General features: G+C 50.2%; 1 protein-coding gene across 5 annotated transcripts in view; it reads left to right on the plus strand.

Annotated features, from left to right (window-relative positions):
- FAM110C (family with sequence similarity 110 member C) overlaps positions 1-21,627 on the plus strand; it is a 33,098-nt gene that overhangs the window by 3,722 nt on the left and 7,749 nt on the right. Inside the window, exon 2 of one of the 5 annotated variants that reach the window (XM_036335483.1) lies at positions 8,148-8,775. The exons of 3 other annotated variants lie outside the window; for them this stretch is intronic. In XM_036335483.1, the coding sequence (XP_036191376.1) occupies positions 8,148-8,157 (10 nt within the window). In that variant the 3' untranslated portion in view covers positions 8,158-8,775. Of the gene's footprint in view, positions 1-1,439; positions 2,565-8,147; positions 8,776-21,627 lie in introns of those variants that run through there. One more of the 5 variants, XM_036335482.1, reaches the window with a different exon arrangement.

Here is a 21,627-nt window from a genome sequence, read left to right on the forward strand (position 1 = left end):
TGAAATTTTTCTCTAGTTTATCAGCACATTTGTGTTGGAATTCATACAAATTTATTACAGGATTTCATGAAAAATTCAGAAAATCAGTTGGTTTGCTTTCTAACTGAAAATAAAAACAAATATATTTTACATGGAGGTTTTTGTCCCATTGGTAGGTAGAGGTATTATTAGCAATTAAAATTAAAATATACTATCCAGATTAAAGAACAAATTCATAAGGTTATTACCCTCATGGAGTAAAAATGTTTACTTGTCAAAATGGAGAGTTCAGAGCTGGGGAATGACTCAGAACGTGCAGTGACCCCATGGGGATCGTGAGCAACAGGCAGCTACACGTGGGTGATTTTGTGTTCTATTTCCCAGCGTATAATTCATGAGAATTGCTTCTCTGTCTGCGGGCGTTTAGTCATCTTCCTGTCCTTCAAGTTGCTGCAAAGGCAGGGCTGCCGAAATTTCAGTCTCTCTGCTGTGTGGCTTTGGATATATGTTACTGGTTTTAATATTGTTATAAGAGAATGGTAACTTGTCCTTTGGGATAAACATTGTTTAATTTTAAGGCAAAATCTCAGGTATTCCCCAGCTCTCTTCATATCATTCTTCAGTAAAAAAGGAAAGCTGTGGGCCCCTGGGCACTGATGGGGCAGAGCTGGTCTCGCATTGTACACATGCCCTGGGGGAGCAAACACACACACTCCTGCCTCCTGCTCCTTTCTCTGCTGACCCTCCACGGGGTGGGACCCTAGCTGGGTCCCTCGCTGAGCATTTTACGTGAACAGCATTGAGTAGCCTTGAGGCACCCCTTCCTGTCTCAGGTCAGCCCTGGGCCTTTTTAGGGAGATTTGTTTGGAAAGGGTGGGGTTTGTTTGCCTGCAGGTATGTATCTGGGCTGCCTGCCTTGTTTTCTGTTCTGTCCTTCAACTCTGTGACAGTACAGACTGGCTTTACCAACATTCAGACATTTCCTTTACTGCCTGTGAACAGTTGGAGGGAAACTGATTTCAAAAATCCAGGAAAAGGCTACAAGAAGATGGATATTTATCTGACAGAGAGAGACCAGATGGCTCTTTACTAAGGCTGCCAACTTCATTTCAAAATTTAAAATGCAAAAAGGAAATGTATGAATTTTTCAATTAAATGTATTGGGGTGACATTGGTCAATAGGATCACATAGGTCTCAGGTATGCATTTCTATGGTACAAGATAATGCAGCAAATATCACAGAACCAAGGTCTGCGGGGAGCCTGGGGAGTATAATGTGTGGCCCTGCAGCCTCAGCCTGGACTGGAGTTGATGGACAGCTTTCCTTACTCCTCAGGGGGGAGCCTTCCCAACAGTGGGGCTCCTTGAAATATGTCCTGGGTGATTGGAGGCCCCAGGACCATGATCACTGCCAGGTCTGGTCCAGTGCACCCAAGTGACCACACGGTTGTTTTTTCCAGGAATAAAGAGCTCCACTGAAGAAGCTTATGGAACTCCCGAAGGTTGGAGATGCTGTGGAGAAGTTGGGGCCGTGGAACTTAGAAATCAAGAATTAGCCGAGTGACACACCGTAGCCCCCTAGAGATGCTTCCTTGTTTCAGGTGGACCCACCCTGGCCTCCAGAGGAAATATTTTCAGGGCATCTTTTTGACTGGTTTGCTAAGAGGCACTGTGATGCTTTTTGATAATGTCTACATTAATTTAAAAAGGCAAAGGCGTGAAAACCAAGCATGCCATGGTATCAACTGCTTTCAGTCCTCGGAATCAGAGTTCTGGAACCCCAAGACGGTGTTCTCTGTCCCTGGGGCTCGCACCTGCATGCACACTTCTCAGCATCACGCACTGTGCACCGTTAATGACTCAGCACGTTTCCAGTCACTGGAGGGCTCCTCTGTTACTCCACTTACGCCAGTCCCCCTGGGTGGCAAACAAGTGCAAATACCATGAAAAGATAAGTGGGAGCTGAAATACTGCTCAAGTCCTTTTCTTGTACGGGGACCATTTTGGAGAGGCAGGTCTTGTCATCAGCGTTCCGGCTCCCAGCTGTGCGGAATCTCCAGGAAGGAGCCAGGGTCTGGACTCTGCAGCTCAGGCCCCGCCCTGACGTGTGTCATCAGTGCCCAGAAGTGGCACCAGTTCAGCTCTGTGCAAAGGGCATGTTTGCCAGGAGGGGCAGCCTCCGGGTGGCTGGGAGCCCAGGGTCAGATCCTTGTTGATACGGAGTTGGTGTGACCAGATGCTGAGCCGGCTCACAGCATCCAGAGTAAAGAAAACAGCCTTCAGATTCAGAACCTTATGAGAGAAACTGAGTCCATGACGACAGCCCAAAGAACACTGTCACCGGACAAGTCTCCCAAAGCTTTCGGTGTTTTATCAAATGTCCCTCTTCAAGAACAACATTATTGGAGAGAAGAATGTGGAGGGGAGAGAAATGATTTTTTCAATGGTAAAATAGTTCAATGTAAAATAGTTCTAACCAGTTCACATTGGTATATTGTGTATTCATTTAGTATGATATTCTATTTTTGTAACTGTTTTACTAGAAGAGTAGGTCTTTGACTTAAATATTTATTTTTACACAGTTATCAAGTCTTCAAATAGTTTTATTCACGTCACATAATTTTAGTTTTACCAGAACAATACCACATCCTGTTCTCCTACTTTCTCCTGCTTCTCTTTTCGTATTTGCTGTCTAATTGCATTTCAGTTTTCAACTGTGAGCAGTGTTCTCTGATCTGCAGAGTGCTCTGAGCGGACAGCTGTTTGCACACAGCCAAGGTCTGTGCGTTGGAGGCTGTGCAGGCGGACAATGGGCCTTTCTCAGTGTGGACTCCGTCGAAAGACAGTGAATCCCTCCGTCACTCCTACGAAATGCTGCTGTTCTCGGGGTTGCACTTTGTTAAACACAACAGTGTCAGGGATGAGAGTTTTTGAGGGGTCTTCTGCACCCCATCCCATCTGCTCTTTTGCAGCCGTCCCAGGAATTTTATGCAAAAGCTTTTAAGTAAAATTGCTTTGTGCCTTTATACACTCAGAGTGGGATGAACTGAAACTAAGGTCAAATTTATGTTAGTGGTGCAGGTTCATCTTCCGTAGAATAGATGAAAAATATCTTTAAAAAAAAATTGGTTTCTGTTTTAAAACCACCAAGACTTTCCAGAAGCATTTGCACTTGGGTGGGGACACGGGTGGGGGGGGGGGGGGAGAGGGTGCGGGGGAGGAAAGGATCCCTCAGAGTGAATTCTGGAGGAGATGTCAGATGCGTGAGGATCAGGCAGAGTGTGTGCTGGGGGCTGAGAAGCCCTTTCCTAACCCGGAATTTGCTGAGCGATTTTGAGGAAACCAAATTGTGCACCTCAATCTGAGTGAATAGAAAGCTTGTAATTGCTTTTAAAAAGAAGGAGCGGTAGTTACTGTGGCAGCTCTGTTTCATTTGTTCATGGAAGAACGGGATATAGAATGACCTCGTTAAACACAACAGAGGAAGAGCTACAGGCGACGTGAGGCCTGTGGCCTGTCTGGTCTCACTAATAGGTGGTGCAGGCTCCCAGCAGACGGGAGGGTCCGTGTGCGAGTGGGATGTCTCCTTGTTCCAAACATTGGTTCCTAGTCTGTAAACTGGTCACTGGTCCTGGAGTGACAGGAAGGCTATACCGAACACTGCCCTTTTCTGTAGGTGAGTGTCGAGTGTGGTTGTAGCGGGGCCGGTGGTGCCATAAAGCATCAGACCACACGGTTACTGCAGTTTCTAAATAGTTTTTCCTACATGCTACTTGCAAGGGGAGTGCAGTAGTGTATATTCTGTATTAAAGACAAAGTATTTTCTATCTTTTATTATTAATTTACTAGAGGCCCAGTGCACAAAAATTTGTGCACTCGGGAGGGTCCCTCAGCCCGGCCTGTTCCCTCTTGCAGTCTGGGACCCCTCGGGGGATGACCACCTGCTGGCTTAGGCCCGCTCCCTGGGGGATTGGGCCTACGCTGGCAGTCAGACATCCCTATGGCAGTCTTGGAGCCCTCGGGGGATGTCCACTTGCCAGCGGGGAGCAGGCCTAGCTGCAGTCAGACATCCTTAGCGCTGCTGAGAAGGTGGAAGAGGCTCCCACCACCACCACTGTACTGGCACCCTCAGCCTGGCTTGTGGCTGAGTAGAGCTCCCCCTGTGGGAGCGTACTGACCACCAGGGGGCAGCTCCTGCATTGAGTGTCTGCCCCCTGGTGGTCAGTGTGTGTCATAGTGACCAGTGATTCCCAGTCGCTCTGCTGTTAGGGTCAATTTGCATATTACCCTTTTATTATATAGGATGAACATGAAATTCTAGAAACAATCAGCAAGCATCTGCCCGTGATCACTTTCCATCTCTTTCTTTTCCTTCTTTTCCTGACTTTAACTCATCACATCACCAGTACAAATGAGGAGAGAAGTGACATCGGCGAGTCCCATGGCATCAGAGGGCCCCCGTCAGCGATTTCCAACCCGTGTGCCACAAGAATTTGTAAAACGTACACTAATACCTGACTCTTTACTCAGGAGCACTGGCCTCTTTTCCTTAGATTGTGAGAAAATAAAACAACAACAGCCAATACAACAACAGCCATTCCCAATTTGCTGAGCAACTTTGAGAAACGTAGGAATGAATTGAATGAATCAAAGTAATACCTTTTTTTTTCTTCAGATCGGCCAGAAATATGTATATTGGGGTGCACAGCACTTTGCTAATTAGTTTATGTGCCGTGAAATGAAAATAGGTGAACATCGCTGTTCTAGGTCTTCCTGAAGATGGAATGCAGTAAAAAGAGTTTTGAATACTTAGGACATTATTTTTCTTTCAGTGTTTCATCAATCTTTTGCTTGAAAATGTTTTTTCTCTGTTTTAATAATACCATCATTGGAGAATGAGCACAGATAACACAGCCAGCACTGTTTGTAACCTTTTGCGTAACTTAACTCATGACTGAAGTTTGTTCTTGGTGGCTTCCTTGTTTTGAGCTGCTGGGATTGGGCATCCAACCCGTCAATCAGGGTGCTGACTGGGGCGTAGCTTATGCCCAAACCTATACAAGCATCCAAAGACAGGCATTCTCGAGGAGAATAAGTAGATCACTCTATTTCCATGAAGACCATGGTCAAGTCCCGGGTACTGCAAAGCTCCTGTTTTCCTGTGTGGACCCCATGGGAGGTGTGGGGGCCCAGGTGTGGCTGAATGCAGTTGTCTTTTCTGTCTTTGGGTAAAGAAGTTCTTACCTTTCGGTTACAAATTTGGAAAATTCAATAATATAAGAAGCAGTGAGGTGATCTACAGTGGCTTGGTGTGGGAATTTTGCTTGCATTTTTTAAAAACATTTTTTAAATTGACTTCAGAGAGGAAGGGAGAGGGAGGGAGAGAGAGAAACAATTATGAGAATCATTGATTGGCTGCCTCCTGCACGCCTGCTATTGGGGATGGAGCCCGCAACCCAGGCATGTGCCCTTGGCTGGAATCGAACCTGGGACCCTTCAGTCCACAGGCCAGTGCTCTATCCACTGAGCAACACCAGCTAGGGCTGCTTGCATTTTTTAGTGATGAAATAAATAGACCTACATTCTAGTTCAGTGTTCCAGGTTAGAAATATCAAATAAGAAGGACATTGAGTTCAGGGCTAGAAGCTTAAACTCTGATTGCAGAAGCAGTAGGGAGCCACTGATGGGCCAGAACATGAAATTACAGGATCTCCTCACCCATCTTGCTGTCCACCTGGTGGTCTTGCAGCAACCGTGACTTCAGTCAAGGACAAGCCTTCACTGCGGAGCTGGGGTCTGCACGGGGCACCAGGAATCCACAGCTGCCTGCCACGAAGGGTTCATGTCCTAACAGGAGGATCAAATAGTCTGTCAGAATGGATGGATGGATGGATGGATGGATGGATGGAGAGATAATAAATTCTTGACAAGGAAATAGATGACAGAGATGAGGGAGGCCAATCTGTCTGAACCATAAATGGAAACCCAAATCCAAATTATTTAAAAAGAAGCAACATGCAAATTATAAATGGCATATATTTTACTGAGAGGTTTACTTTAATCCCTAGAGAGCCTTTACCTGGCAGCTTAAAGCTTTGAGCAGAACATATTACAAATGGGCTTCAGGATCGGGCCTCCTCTGGTCAGAGGCTGTTGTGAGGGATCGCCTGCTTCCCTAGGCTTTCAGAAGTCCCTTGTCAAACTCAGGGAAAGAGTAAAAGAGTAGCAAATAAGCAGTCAGCCCAGAGCAGGCCAGGCTGGTGCACGGGCTGCGGTTCCCTGAGTGACCCCTGGAGCGACTCCACGACACACCTGGAGGTGAGCAGCAGGGCTCAGGCTGGGACAAGTCAGGATGATGTGATCAGGATTTGAGGACTGTGTTTGCTAAGCTGCTTGGCAAGTCAGAATTGCAGCATCCAGAGCTCTAAACGAGGCGTGTACCCAGAGTGCCAGGGACGTGTTCTCACAGGGTTTTCCTTGCAGGTGGTGAGGTGCCAAAGAGAGAATGTCCTTGTGGGCATGTATTGGGATGGGTAGAGACCCACTCAGCAAGGACCACAGAAGGTGAGGCTGGAAGTGATGTCGGAAACCATGTGACTCCCCCACCAAAGCCCCCAAGTCTTGAGGAGGAAGAACAAAGCTGGAGGTATCACACTCCCTGATATCCAAGTATGGTGACAAACTCTCAGAATCCAAACAGTAAAATACAGGTCCAAAAAGCAGACAGGTGGACCAGTGGAACAGAACAGAGAGTCCAGAAATGAACCCACACCCATGTGGTCAATTAATCTGAGACAGAAATGGCAGGAGCACTCAATGGGGGAAAGACAGGCCCCTCAATAAATGGTGTTGGGGGAACTGGAGCAGGTGCATGTAAACAAAATGAAGCTAATCACTTTCTCACACTATGTACAAAGATAAACTCAGAATGGATTGAGGGGCTGAGGTGTGGAGACACAGAGCAGCTGCCTGGGTCAAAACCTAATGTGTCAGAGAAAGAAGAGTTTGAACCCAAATCTGCCTGGTCCCAAAGGCCACTCTGTCTCTCTCTGCACAGGCTGGTTTTCAAGAAATGAATGCCACCCAGCACGTGTAAGGATTTACTAACCTACCAAGTGCACAGACCGGTTCAATGGGTCAGAACCTCAGCAGATTTGCATACAACTGCTCAGTGCCCCAGTGTCGCCCCTGATGGGTGACCTGGGCCAGATTGGGCTGCCTCTGGGTGCCGATGCTGCCCCAACATCCACACCGAGAAACCTCAGAGCAGCAAATGCTCACATTACAGGAAAGGCTCTCATGTTTAGGTTTCTGTAGATAATCCTATATAATAAAGAGGTAGTATTCAAATTAACCCTCACACCCTCTCAAGATGGCTGCCTATGACCAGGCGGCAGGGGAGTTAGTGAAGGATGACCAAACGACTGAACAGAAGTCTGCATGGGGCAACCAGGCCAGCAGGGGGGCAGTTGGGGGCGACCAGGCCAGCATGGGGGGCAGTTGGGGGCAACCAGGCTGGCAAGGGGGGGCAGTTAAGGGCAATCAGGCCAGCACACAGAGGCAGTGAGGGGCGGTCAGGCTGGCAGGGGGTGGGGCAATTAGGGGTGACTAGGCAGGCAGGCAGGTGAGCGATTAGGAGCCAGTGGTCCAGGATTGTGAGGGGGTTGTCTGACTGCCGGTTTAGGCCTGATCCTGATTGCGCCTAAACCGGCAGTTGGCCATCCCTCGAGGGGTCCTGGATTGGAGGGTGCAGGCTGGGCTGAGGGGACCATCCCCCTCCCCCCCACCCTGCATGGGTTTTGTGTACCAGGCCTCTAGTGTTATATAAGGCAATGTGTGTTTAAAAAATGAGAATAAAGAGAAAAATCAGAGAGGGAACAAACAAGATTTGTCAGAGGAGCACAGAGCAGTACTGAGTAGGTTCTGGGCTGGGTGAGGCCAGTGCGAATCCAAGGTGCCGGGCCCCAGGTGAGCACAGCCCCAGGTGAGCATGAACCCCAGGGCCGGAGAACCTCGGACCTTCCAGATCACCTCAGGGATGTCTGGCAGAATATGATCTTTTCCGTGGCTCAACACTCACTTTAGGTGAATGGGAAGTGGCCACAGTTAAAAAGGACAGGACTTCTTCAGAAAGTCTGACACATTGTTTGGTTTGTGATTTTTTTCAGCAATAGTTAATAAAAGGCCAAGATGTACATGTTCCAAACACCTCCTTGCTGCCCACACCTAATCTCAGGGCTACACACCTGTTACTGTGTTATGGGCGAGAAGACACATTGAGCCAATGTCAACACTTCCGTCGGGCAGGCAGGGGCAGGGCAGCTTAACTCACCCTGTGTGCTGGCTCGGGCTGGGAGGAGGGAGGCCTGGGAGGTCACAGGGAGTCCAGCTCCACTCGGGACGCACCTCACACCAGCCCTGTTCCCGGGACCTTCTCACCTGGTCGGCCGTCTGCAGTGTCGGGGACCCTGCCACACAGCCCACTCCAAGCAAGAATGTTCCTAACAAAAATGCACCTGCAACAGAGATGAGACTCCAGCCTCCGAGAAGGGTGTGTGTGTGCACACAGTGCCCCGCTGCGCCCACACCCCAGGAGGAGGCTCCAGAGCCCAGGGTCTTGCAGTGGGCTGTGTTCCGGTGCCACCCGGCTGCACGGGGTTTGTCTAAAACCCAGTGCTTTACAGGAGGTGGAAAGTCTATTCCTGCTCCAGCACCTCGTCCTGTCTGATCCGGCAGCCCTGCAGTGGTTCTCAACCTTCTGGCCCTTTAAATACAGTTCCTCATGTTGTGACCCAATCATAAAATTATTTTCTTTGCTACTTCATAACTGTAATGTTGGTACTGTTATGCATTGTAATGTATTTTATCTGATATGCAGGATGGTCTCAGGCGACCCCTGTGAAAGGGTCGTTCGACTGCCAAAGGGGTCGCGACCCACAGGTTAAGAACCGCTGCCTTAGAGCATTTGAGCATGAAACCTCTCAGAAGCACAGCTACTAATGAGCACAAGAGGTACAGTCACCTTTGTGACTGGGCCCTGCTGGCTGGTTTGGAATACCCCTCACTTGTGAGGCAGGTATGCCGCCTGCACCAAAACCTGGGCAGAGCCTTCCTGATGGGACCACGGTGGCGCCGAATCCGTCCCTCTCCAGGTGAGGTTCAGGATCTGCAGGGACACGAGGGAGCATACGTGTCATTTATGCTCAAGGCCAGAGCATCTCCTGCACTGAGTGTTCTGTTACATGCCAGGGAGTGAAGGCCAAAGCACCAGCTTGGGTTCAGGGCCTGGAACGATGTGACTGGGAGAGGACTCTGTGGGGCTTTCATTCTAGCAATGGAGAGACCTGGGAGCTGGGAGAGAGTCAGTTCCCCAGGAGCACAGAGCTATGCCAGCACCGAGCTCCTGCAGGGTGACTTGTCACTGTCGGAGTGCCCTGTCTTCTCTCTGGGGCTGAGAAACAGGATCGGCATCTGCTTCGGAAACAGCTGAAGTGATGGTCTGTCGGTGTGAGCCTCTGTTTCAGAAAACCTCTGTATTAAAGAGAGTGACTCATAATCGATCTGTTTTCCTTCCGCTTAGGTCTGTGCAATAGAAGCGCACAGGTCAAAGAGCATCTACAGAACGATGGGAGGGCGTCAGGGCCACGTCCACACCCTCAGTTTACAGGGGACGAAGCTGAGGCCCAGAGAGTAAGTGGCTTTCTCAGCTGCCCCACGGCTGCAGCAGCTGCCACCAGCCTCCAAGGCCACACTCAGAGCAGGTGCACATCATAGGCCTCTCGGCTGGTTTCCACAACTGGGACCAGCTAAGAAGGTAGCAGTAACAGTTCTTTCAGTCACTTAATGAGAACTTTATGATTCAGCACAAAAGAAGTTATCTGTAGGGCTCAGGGCAACAAAACACTGTAACTAATCATTTAAAAATGCCACAGAATGGATTATATAAAAAATAAAAATAAAAAAATGCAGGGACTGTTTTCAGAAGCGAGGTCCTGGTTAATGTGTAGCTCCTGGATCCCAAGGTCACACCACAGTATGGGTTGTGAATGGTCTTAGCTTTCATTCTCAGGAGACACTTCCTACACCCATTGTTCCTCCCTCCCTTTGTCAAACCAAACACATGCCTGGGCTCTCACGCAAGGTGCACCCTCTGCCTGGGCCCTCGGCCCACCTCCTGCCTCCTCAAGTCCCTCCATATGTCAGTGTCCCCAGGAATATCGTGGAAGTCACCCTCCCTGAACCACTTCCCTCTCATTAATGGCCTCTCTCCATGTAATAATGATGGAGAGAGGGAAACTGTCCGTGAAGACATCCAGGCGAGGGGAGCAGCATGTATGGAACCCCTGTGATGAAAATAATTTCATGTGTAAAACATGAAAAACTACATGTAACCCAAACACAGGGAATGGTGGATAGGAGAAAAACACAGTTGTGGGAAATGGACTAGAGGCAGATTGTGTGTTGCAGGGTCAGGACCTGATAAAGAGTATGGGTTTTTAAAAAAATCTTAAATCCATTAGGAAAATCATTTAAAATTTAAGGAATTAGATGACACCATCAAATTACACTTCATTTTCAAAAGACCACTGCAGTGTTGGATGCAGAATGGGCTGGAGGAAAGTGGCTTGGGTCCCAGGTTGGGGTGACAGCTTGTGCACCTGCAGCTCCTGCAAGGTGAGCCAAGTCAGCAGACCCTCAGGGAGTCTGGATGAAAAGGAGAGGGCTGGGGAGGGGCGAGGTCCCTCAGGAGAGGGGGAGAGGCCCATGACCTACAGGGAGTGGCAGTGTTACCCCTGGACGGGAAGGGACCAGCAGGAAGGCACTGCGAGACCGAGGTGCACAGCAAGCCAACAGCACAGATGTTTTGTTTTCATTTTTCCCTTGGTGGGGACAGGTGTGTATTCTTTCAAATGTGCTCAGCAAAATTAGGACTGAAAGTGTCAGATTTGACAAGGTTGTGACCATTTTTTAGGTAGAGAATCTGTAGTTTTGCTAGGTTTTGGTTTTGGTTTGATTTTGGACAAAGGCAAACCAAGCTGGTGTTTGATAGTGAATTGGAAAGGGAGTCTTGGGACCAGGTGCACCTGGAGGAGGCCAGGTGATACCTGGGAAGGAGAGATGGGGTGGGTGAGCTGGCCTCGACGGGAAGACACAGGCCTGGTCGCTGCTGAGGGGTGACCTGGCAGTGGAGGAGCGCGGACCCAGGATGTGCAAGGTGGGCCCCAGCACAGGGGAAGCGCGGACCGACGTCTGTGCAGGCCCTGCCTGGGTCCCTCTGGTGTGAGGCAGGGGCCACTGCCTATGGCCACGTCACACCTTTGTCCCACAGCTGGTGATGTGTCATGGCGTTGTTCTCCGTGGACACCCCAAACCTCCTCCGTGGACACCCCGACTTCCGCGCCAGCTCATTTTACTGTAGGTCTTCCGCCTCACGGGCACCTGATGAATGTTTATGTTTGAAAGACAGATGCGTTGTTTCTGCAGAAGTGGACAGACTCTGTGACAGGTTCCGCTGGACAAAGAGTCCTGGAGATACTTGCTTTCGTCAAAGGTGCAGCGTGGACAGAACGCACTTCTCCGTGGGCACCGGTTCCTAGAATCAGAGCATTGGCTCCACACGGGACTTAAAGGCCCCTCCGCCCGATGCGTGCGTGTGCAGCTGGGTCCCTGGGAACGGGAGAGACCGCACGGCTCCCTGAGGCGAGTCCTCAGCAGGTGCTGGCGAGTGGCAGAGCGAGAGCTCCCCGGGCCGGAGCCGCACCCCGTGGGCTTTTCCTTGCAGTTGGTCAGCGGAGGCGCATCTGACCGCACTGCCACCAGCCCATGTACAGCCCCCCCCCACCTACCCCCTCCACCCCCCCACCCCCTGCCACCCCAGGTCCCAGTGGCCTTTTCCAAACACCGCTCCCCGCCCCCCGCAGTCCCAGCTGAACTTCCTGGCCGCTTGGGGCCTCTGCAGAAATGGGTCTGGCCTGGGTCCTTGTGTGCAGGGCTTGCCATAAGGAAGCTGTCACTGAGCCAGGGAGCACCGGGAAGAGGCCACGGCGCCTGGTGGAGGGCTGGGTCAGAACAAACATTGCGCCCAGTGAGGTAATGCGAGGCCGGGCCACCATGCTCAGGAGAAGGGAAAAGTGGGCATATCTCATAAGTGACGAGGCCCAGAGCATGGGTGAGAGCAGGAGTTTGGCTGAAAACACCAAAAAGGGAACATCTTAAAGTAAATCCAGGCCTCCATGGGCAACGGCCCCAAAGCTGAGGTCTTCCTGGCGGGGCTGCTACATCGCCCAGCCCTGGTGACCTGTGCCCAGGTTGCTCCTTTGAAACCTGGCTGCAAGCACCACCCCCAGGTCCAAAGGAATACGTGGAGGCTGTTTAAGGGGAAGGGCAGGGCTGTGTGGAGGGAGAGAGAAGCTTCCAGAGCTGAGCAGCGCGGGGCCTCCAGCACATGCCCCGTCACAGACAGGTCAGTGCGACTAGGAGCCAATGTGCAAGCGGCCTGAGACCCACGGGGACCTGACCTGGAGCCAACGGTCAGGATAAGGCTGAAACCTGCTATGCAGTGTGTGTGCACACCTGTGTCCATACGTGTGCATGTGCATGTGCAAGTGTGGCCTGGTGTGTGGATGGATGTGGTATGCATGCATGTGTGTACATGCATGTGTGTATGCATATTGAGCATTGTGTACATGGGCAGGGGTGAGCACGTGCGCATGCGTGTGCAGTGACCGGAACTGTGCGCTGAACAGAGATGGAATGAGGCGTGGCTGCCAAATGAAGCGAGTTTGGAAAGAATCTTCCAAAGAGGAGGTGCCAGCTGCTGAACTGGCTCCCCTTGGGCCGGCAGCAGGATCACTGGCCACCCCAGGCAATCAGCCTTTTATGATGGGTGCTTTCTAGAATGTCCAGTAAGTCCTGGAGCCACTCCACCTGCCCTCTCCTCCCTCCACATCCCCATCCCCACCTTATCCTGGCAAGTTGAGGGGAAAGCGTTAAAATAAACACACAGAGCCGGGCGCCGCCCTGAGAAGGTCAGGGTGCCATCCCTGCCAGACCTGCTGAGTCAGTGAGAGCTGCTGCTCCCCACAGTGCTCCCCCAGCCCCAACTCATCGCTCCTGCCAAGGTTTCCTGTGGCTGCAGCCCCTTTCTGCTCATCAGCATTAGGAAGGAATGTGTCTTTAATCAGGAGAGCCAGTTCAGGGTGTTGCAAATCACCCACTTGGAACTGGGCTGTAACAAGCCCTGACTAGACCCAAGCCGCTAATGGGAGGCAGGTAAAATAATTAAGGAATAAAACACAATTGGCCATGATGCCTTGGGGCCCTGTGTGAAGGTTGCCAATCAGGAAATAAAGGCCTTTCAGACCTTGAGACATTCACGTGACCCCATTACATGGAACCTAATAGTATCCAGGTGAGAGGATGGGTCACCACCTCCCACTTCCATGGAGGAAACACGGTGAATGCCAACAGGTCAGCGCTGAGCAGTCTCCGTTGGACTTTCTTGTGGGAGCTCTAAGCGCTCGGACAAACAACACTGACAATACCAGATTCAAAAGCTTGGAAAACACTCAAATCCGGTGAATTCGGATTGGTGGTGGAAGTTTATGTCACAGCAGGTGACCAACTGCTCCGTTTTTCCAAGGACTGTCCTAGAGATTTGGGGTGGTGGTTACCCAGAAGGGCACCCACATTCTCAGAGCACAGAGAGCCTGGCTTGCAGTCTATCAAATTTATGTTCCACTATATCTCCTTTTTGGGCAATTTGTTAAAGAAGCCCTGTTGATCGCTGATTCATCTTCACATTATATAACACGCAGTATGTGAGGGGCAGAGCAGGTATTTGGCTAAGTAAGGGGTGAGGAGAGAGCTAAGGGGATGAGAGAGGCTGCCACAGAGGTGGGGTGGCATCACGGGCTGTTTTGTTTTTGCTAAATATGAGCTCAGTTATTCATCAGGAGCCCTTTATAGGAGGGATCTTTATTCTTATTATCCATACTAGAGGCCTGATGCATGGAAATTAGTGCAAGAGTGGGCCTTCCTTACCCTGGCTGCTGGCACCGGTTTCCCTCTAATACCCAGGACCTGGGCTTCCCTCACAACCCTGGCTTCATCCGGAAGGTCATCCAGAAGGATGTCTGGTCTAATTAGCATGTTATGCTTTTATTATTATAGATATCTGTCTGTTGTGTGAGTTGCATGGGGAGTTCTGGGGTAAGGGACATGGAGAGAGCTGGAAGCAGATTTTCTATCCTGGCTTGAACCAGCTATTAAGAAAATGAGGGGTGTCTGGGGAAGAACATAGGAGACCTGGGGGAACATTTCTATTCTGCCTTGAAACCAGTATGTGAGGGGCAGAGCAGGTGTTTGGCTAAGGGTTGAGAAGAGAACTAGAGACAAATTATTTATCCCCTTTCCACACACCTTTTGACGGGGTCATAAGTCAATGGGCAAGGAGAGACCTGCAGGCAAATTGTCCCTCCCTGCTTCAACCCACTGTGAAACACAAGTGGGGTAAGTGGCCAGGAAAGGCCTTGAGCAGAATTCTGTATCACGGCTCTCGCCAGCCTGTGTGGTTACAGCGGTTGCCTGGCAAAAGGAGAAAGACCTGGAGCTGAATGTTCCATCCTTGCTTTTTCCATGATGTGATGGGAAAGAGGACATGAGGAAAGGGGTCAAGGGGACATGAGGGACCAATTGAGACCTTGAGATGAATTATGTGTCCCGACTCCAGGCCAACTCTAATGGGCAGCTGGCATCTGAGGAAACGGGTGAGGAGAGACCTGGATGCGATGTCTCCGTGCTGGTGCAGGCAGTGTGGGGGGTAGAGAGGGAGCCTGAGATAAGGGTCGAGTGCCAGCGAGTGTTTGAGAACCAGAGGGGATGCCTGGGGTGGGATGCACTGCAGCAGCTGGAGTCTGTGAGGACTTTCTCCAGCTGTTTCCAAGTCAGCGCTTCCTCAGGACCAGTTTCCTGGGGAGAGGCCTCCTGGTCCACCTCCTCCAGACAGGATTCAGGAGTGCACTGCTTCCCAACTGACACATTTACAAAAAATGTATGATTTATTGATTTTTAGAGAGAGAGGAAAGGAGAGGAACAGAGAGAAAGCATCAATGAGAGAGAATAATCAGCTGCCTCCTGCACACTGGGGATTGAGCCCACAACCCGGGCACGTGCCCTGACCGGGAATTGAACACTGAACTCCTGGTTCATAGGTCGATGCTCAACCCCTGAGCCACACTGACTGGGCTAAATAGACAAATTAATGAAACAGAAGGTGTAGTAATAGACTCAAATACAAAGATAAGTTTTATGTGATAAACATGTCTCCTCAGGTCAATAGGAAAAATGTGCATTCTATAATAAATGGTGTTGGGACATGAGGCCGGCAGCAGGTCACAGATAAAAGTCCAGCTGCAGCCCTAGCGTGGTGCTCAGTGGTTAGAGCGTCGGCCCTGGGACTGAAGGGCCGCTGGTCAGGTCTGCTCAAGGGCACCATTACCCGCCTGGGGGCTGCAGGTGGGAGGCAACCCATGGATGTGCTTGTCTCCTCCTCTCCCTCCCACTCCCTCTTAAAAACTCAATGCAAACACCTCCCCTGAGGATTAGCAACTAAAAAAGAGCTGAGCCACAAAGCTGTTTCCTGATGGAGGGGCGGGGCCAGGTGGGAATGAGGGGCGGGGCCGGGCCAGAGGCTGGAGCTGGTCCGGGACTTAGGGGCGTGGCCTCGCTGTGCGTCCCACCTGCCCGGATGTGCGGGAACTGAGGCTAGGGGCGCGTTGAACCTGAGGGAGCGGAGGGTGGGCCTGAGGAGAGGAAGGGGGCCCAGGGGGAGCCACACGGGTTCCCGGGACAAGTCAGCCGGCTCGGTCCTGAGGTGTGAGGTGAGCAGCTCGGTGGGCGTGAGCGAGGCTGAGGTGAGCCCTGTGGAGGCCGTGAGGAGAGGCCGGGTGTGAGGAGAGGCTGGGTGTGAGGTGAGGGGCGTGAGGTGTGAGGCGGGAGGTGGCGCCGTGGCCCCGCAAGTGGCGGGGCCCCAGGGGAGGCGGCTCCGGGTGGCTCCCCTGTCGCTGGGACCTTTATGTCTCAGGAGCCACAGCCGCCCCAGGCCCTCCTGTGGCTTCTGCGCGGAGCCTCTGGGTGTCACTGTCCGCAGCTTGAAGGACGGTCTCTGAGGCACGGAGATGAGTTTCAGCTGCAACAACATGGCCCCGGGACTCGGCTGGTCCTGGACACAGAATGTCGCGGCTGTGATCCCAGGTCCCGGCGGGTCCGGGTTTCTCCGGCTCCTTCCCTTCCGCTGAAATCAGTGAGGATTAAAGGGGTAAAAATATGTAGATAGTTTAAGCGTCTGGATGTAAAGCTGTTATTTACCGTCCAAAGGTGGGACTAAAGAGGACACAGCTGTGCATCGTGCATGTTGATGTAGTGTCTTCCTAAGAGGTTTCCATGGCGACGCCTGGTGTCGGGAGGGAGCGTGAGCCCAATGGCCTCAGCTTCAGACCTGAAGGTGCAAACAGGAGGCTGTGGGCCCCCCACCCCACACGTCCCATTGGTTTGGGTGTTCGTATAAACACAACCTGCCCAGTGTGCTGCGCTTTTCCTAAATATCACCCTGCCTCACCGTTTCCCAAATCATTTGTATTCCAAATATTACCTCATTGCTTTTCGCATTAACTTGTGTGTGAATTAATGGAACAGCATAGAAGTGTTAGTAAATGACCCAAGTCCATCAGTAAATTGTATCAGATACAGATGTCTCCTTAGATCAGTTGGGCCAACACACCTCGTAAAATAGCTGGTTTTGGGACACAGGACAAACAGCAGGTCACAGATACAGGACGACCAGCAGGATTTTTCCTGACTCAAGAGGCAGGTGGACACCAGGGAGCCTTTCCTGTGGGACCACGTTTCACGAGCACGTCCTGTGGCAGAACCAGCACCCGGAGCGCCGCCTCCCTGTCAGTCCACTGAGCTGCACCCTCCCATCCTGCAGGCTCTCCCGAGGCAGAGCCCAGGCGTTGAGGCTCGGTCTGTCAGCAACGAATGTTAAAGCTATAAAATGGGGATTCGGCCTGGCCGGTGTAGGTCAGTGGTTAGAGCATCGGCCCCCATCCCGAAGGGTCTTGGGTTTGAGTCCCAGTCAAGGGCATGTGTCTGGGTTGCAGGTTTGATTCCCTGCGAGTATGGGAGGCAGGCAACTGATGTGTCTCATTCACGTGGATGTTTCTCTCCCTCCCTCCCTTCCACTCTCTCTAAAAGATCAATGAAGAAAATATCCTTGGGTGACGATTAACAAAAAAGGGCATGTGTGTGTGAATTTTACAATTTAAAGAATGACGACCCTGAGAGGTCTGTTCTGTGTTCAAAAGAACATCACTTGTAAATGTTAGGGCCAGGCTCAGATAAATTCCAGGGACCCAAAGCTTAGGAGTTCCCTCTCAGAACTGTTGGAATTGCACACAAAGAGGTGCAGATTATGAAAGGAGCCACTTTGGGCTAAACAATTAGAAAGAGCTTCTATTCTTTTTAGATGAAGAGGCCAAGCTTGGTGAGCAAAGGAAAGACTTGTGTTGCCACCACAACAGTCTAGCTTATTATTTATAAACTAGAGGCCCGGTGCACAAAAATTTGTGCTGGTGGGGTCCCTCAGCCCTGCCTGCGCCCATTCACAGTCCAGGACCCCTTGGGGGATGTCCACCTGTTGACTTAGGCCCACTCCCTGGAGGATCAGGCCTAAGCTTGCAGTCAGACATCCTTCTGGCAGCCAGGGAGCCCTTGGGGGATGTCCGACTAAAGGCTTAGGCCCCAAAGGGATCAGGTCTAAACCGTTAGTTGGACATTCTTAGTGCTGCCACGGAGGTGAGAGAGGCTCCTGCCACCACCACTGCGCTGGCCAGCCATGAGCCAGCTCCTGGCTGAGTAGCACTCCCCATATGGAAGTGCACTGACCACCAGGGGGCAGCTCCTGCATTGAGCGTCTGCCCCCTGGTGGCCAGTGCGCATCACAGCAACCAGTCATTCTGCCGTTCAGTCAATGTGCATATTAGCCTTTTATTATTATTATACTAGTAGCCTGGTGCACAAAAATTTGTGCACTTGGGGGGGGGGGGGCTCAGTTATTAAACATTTATTGGCACAACACTGACCACATTGGTGGTGGTGGTGGTCTTGTCAGAATGTGTTATATTATGCAGATGAAAATCTATTTAAACAGATTTGATGTAGATATTTTCAAAGATGGAAGAATTGTCCCTGTCAACTATTTTAGTTGATTCATATCTTCACTAATTGTCATCATTGCAGTTTTCAGTCCCCATATGGATTGCTGGATATAATAGGTCATGCGCTGTCCCTGTCCTTTGTAGCCTTTGTTACCTTAAGGACTCTAGTTTTCCATTTATATAAGTACCAACCTTACTGGCTTAAAAATGTAAGCTTTTAACACTGCTCTCTCTGTTCCGTATCCTTCCGATGAAAAGTGGAGTTGGGTTGCAGCACAGGAGAGAAATTCAGAAGGGGAATATTGAAGTAATGACTGCAGTAGGAGAAGAGGTAACCTATTTCCTTGGCCACAGGCACTGGCGCCCTGGACCACAGGGCTGGCAGCTTCTCCAGGTGGCTGCAGCCTGGGACCTCAGGCAGGTGGCTTGTCTGTCTCCTGGGCTGCAGCCAGCTGCAGGCACTGGCGCCTGGACCAAAGGTGGGCGGCTTCTTCTTCTGTGCTTCCAGGGAGGGCAGTCAGTTATGTGTATATGTGTGTGCATGCAAACATAGGCATGTACACGTGTATATGTGGAAATCTGCTGGGCAAGTCAAAACCATAGAAGAGTTGCCCCCTCTCTCCTGTGCTGCAACCCAACTCCACTTTTCATCTCTTGAATCTTCTAGAGATATCCCCCACTTTTTTATTCTATCACTACTGGAGAGTCAGTATTTGCAGCCAGCCAGTCAGTGACTCTCTCAGTGTCTATTTCTGACTTCTTCTTTCCCTGTCTGTCTTCCAACCCCTAATCATATTTCCACCTGGATGCATCATTTTTACTCCCAATATGCTGTATAGAGGAGTCAGGATGCTATCTTCCCATGAATAGTACTCAGTAACAAAACAATTGCATTTTAGTTGGGCAATGCCTCTACCCACCCTTCAAATCCCTTCCACCATGCATTTCTGTTTCCCTTTTTGTTTGTTGGATTGTTCTGCTGCTCCTTCTCACCCCACCACCCTTGGATCATAATGTAAAATTCATTTACCATGTCAAGAAATTATTAAAAATACGGGTACTTTGAAAAAAAAATACAGGTACTTCTCCGAACACTGGCCGGGGGGTGGGCAAAGGCGGCCCCGGTTCTCCGGTCACGGGCCGGGGCAGGGCAGAGGTGGCCCTGCCACCTGGCTCTTGCCTGCCACCTGGGTTTCCGATTACCATCAGCGGCAGGCAGCTTCTTCCGTCCTTCCCCTTTCGCCTCCCAGCATTGTGCCTACGTATGCAAATTAACCACCATCTTTGTTGGCAGCTAATTTGCATATCTCGCTGATTAGCCAATGGGAAGCGTAGCGAAGGTATGGTCAATTACCATGTTTGTCTATTATTAGATAGGATAGGATGTCCCTATTTCCCCCCTTTTGCCCCCTCTACCCAGCTCTTGCTCCCCACTTCTCTCTGGCCATCACCATACTGTTGTCTATGTCCATGGGTTGTGCATATATTTTCTTTGGCTAATCCCTTCTTTAAATTCACTTCTTTAAATTTTTATTTTCAGATAAGTGCTTATAACTGCACTATTATATATTTTCTATTACATCAGTTAGAATTAAGATATTTTTAAGAGAGATAGAATTAAGATATTTTTAAATTGAACCCTTGTAAATTTTAGCACAATTTAATAAATTATGCTAGAAGCAATTAGGAGATTTTTCATGTAATGCAGATACATTTCAATTAATATTTTATTTTTAATTTTCTAATATTTTAATTTGAAATAATCTCATACATGTAAAAAAAACTATAAAATACTACAGCATATTATATGTACCCCTCACCCAATTTCTTAGGTGTTAATAATTTAAACATAACCATTATACAACTAATAAAATTTGGAATATATTTTTCTTATAATCTCTTTAATGTTACTTAATCCATTTACTTTGTTTTTGTTAATCTTCACCCAAGGATATTTTTCCATTGAATTTTAGAGAGAGTGAAGGGAAAGGGAGAGACACATTGATTGGTTACCTCCTGCACATGCTCTGATAGGGACTGGGGATCAAGCCAGCAACTGAGGTACATGCCCTTGACTGGAATCTAACCTCGGACCCTTCAGTTCAAGGGCTAATGCTCTATCCACTGAGCAAAACAGGCTGCAGCTTAATTCATTGACTTTTAATCTATATGTGTCTTTATATTTAAAGTGGGTTTTGTTGCCCTAACCGGTTTGGCTCAGTGGATGGAGTGTCAGCCTGCGGACTGAAAGGTCCCAGGTTTGATTCCAGTCAAGGGCATGTACCTTGGTTGCAGGCACATCCCCAGTGGGAGGTGTGCAGGAGGCAGCTGATCAATGTTTCTCTCTCATCGATGTTTCTAACTCTCTATCCCTCTCCCTTCCTATCTGTCAAAAATCAATAAAATATATTTAAAAAAAATAAATAAAGTGGGTTTGTTTTTGATTCACCCTCATAATCAGCCTTTTAATTGGTGCATTTATGCCACTGACTTTCAGAGTGCTTACTGATAGAGTGACTGCCATATCTGGCAGCTTCTGGGGCTTCCAGGGCGGCAGGCAGGCTTCCTGGGGCTTACGGGGCTGGTGTGCCTGCGGCCCGGGACTGGATTGGGTCCCGGGCGGCAGGCAGGCGGCTTCTGGAGTCATCCACGGGGGCCTGGATGGTGGCCTGCGCTGGTGGCTCATGCGGTCCTGCCCTGACGGCAGTATGCAAATTAGCTGCCATCTTTGTTGGCGGTTAATTTGCATATCTCGCTGATTAGCCAGTGGGAGGTGTAGCAAAGGTATGGTCAATTACCATGTTTGGCTATTATTAGATAGGATAGGACTAGAGGCCCGGTGCATGAAATTCGTGCTGGGGATGTGTGTCCTTCAGCCTGGCCTGCGCCCTCTTGCAATCCGGGACCCCTTGGGTAGGGTCCCTAGGCTTGGCCAGCAATCAGGACCTTTCAGTACTTTCCTTCCCTGGCTGCTGGGCTGCTGGCAGCTGGCCCTACCCCTGCCGCTGCCATTGCTTGCCATCTGTGCTGTGCTGCCCCCCTCCCCTGCCACTTGTTGCCTCCCTCTGCGGGCGACAGGCATGGGGTGCAATGGCTTGGCTGACCTGGGCCTCTCTCTTTGGAGCGACTGTGGAGGCCCACCCTCACCTCACCCCCCATCAATCATCCTGCTGGCCGGGGGCCGGGGCCTCCCTCTGCAGGGTGATTGTGGGGCAATGGTGGGGCCCCCAAACCAAACGCATTGCACCTGCTTTGGCTGGCCTGGCGCCAGTGCGTGTCATAGAGTGGTTGTCCGGAAGGTTGTCTGGACGGTCATTCTGCTGTTTGTTCATTCAGTCTATTTGCATATTATGCTTTTATTATTATAGATTACCCCATGTTTTCCTCTAGAACACTTTTTCCTAAAATGGAAATGCCTTTGTTTGTTGCA

The sequence above is a fragment of the Myotis myotis genome, unplaced genomic scaffold (assembly GCF_014108235.1).
Source record: "Myotis myotis isolate mMyoMyo1 unplaced genomic scaffold, mMyoMyo1.p scaffold_m19_p_14, whole genome shotgun sequence".
NCBI lineage: Eukaryota > Metazoa > Chordata > Mammalia > Chiroptera > Vespertilionidae > Myotis > Myotis myotis.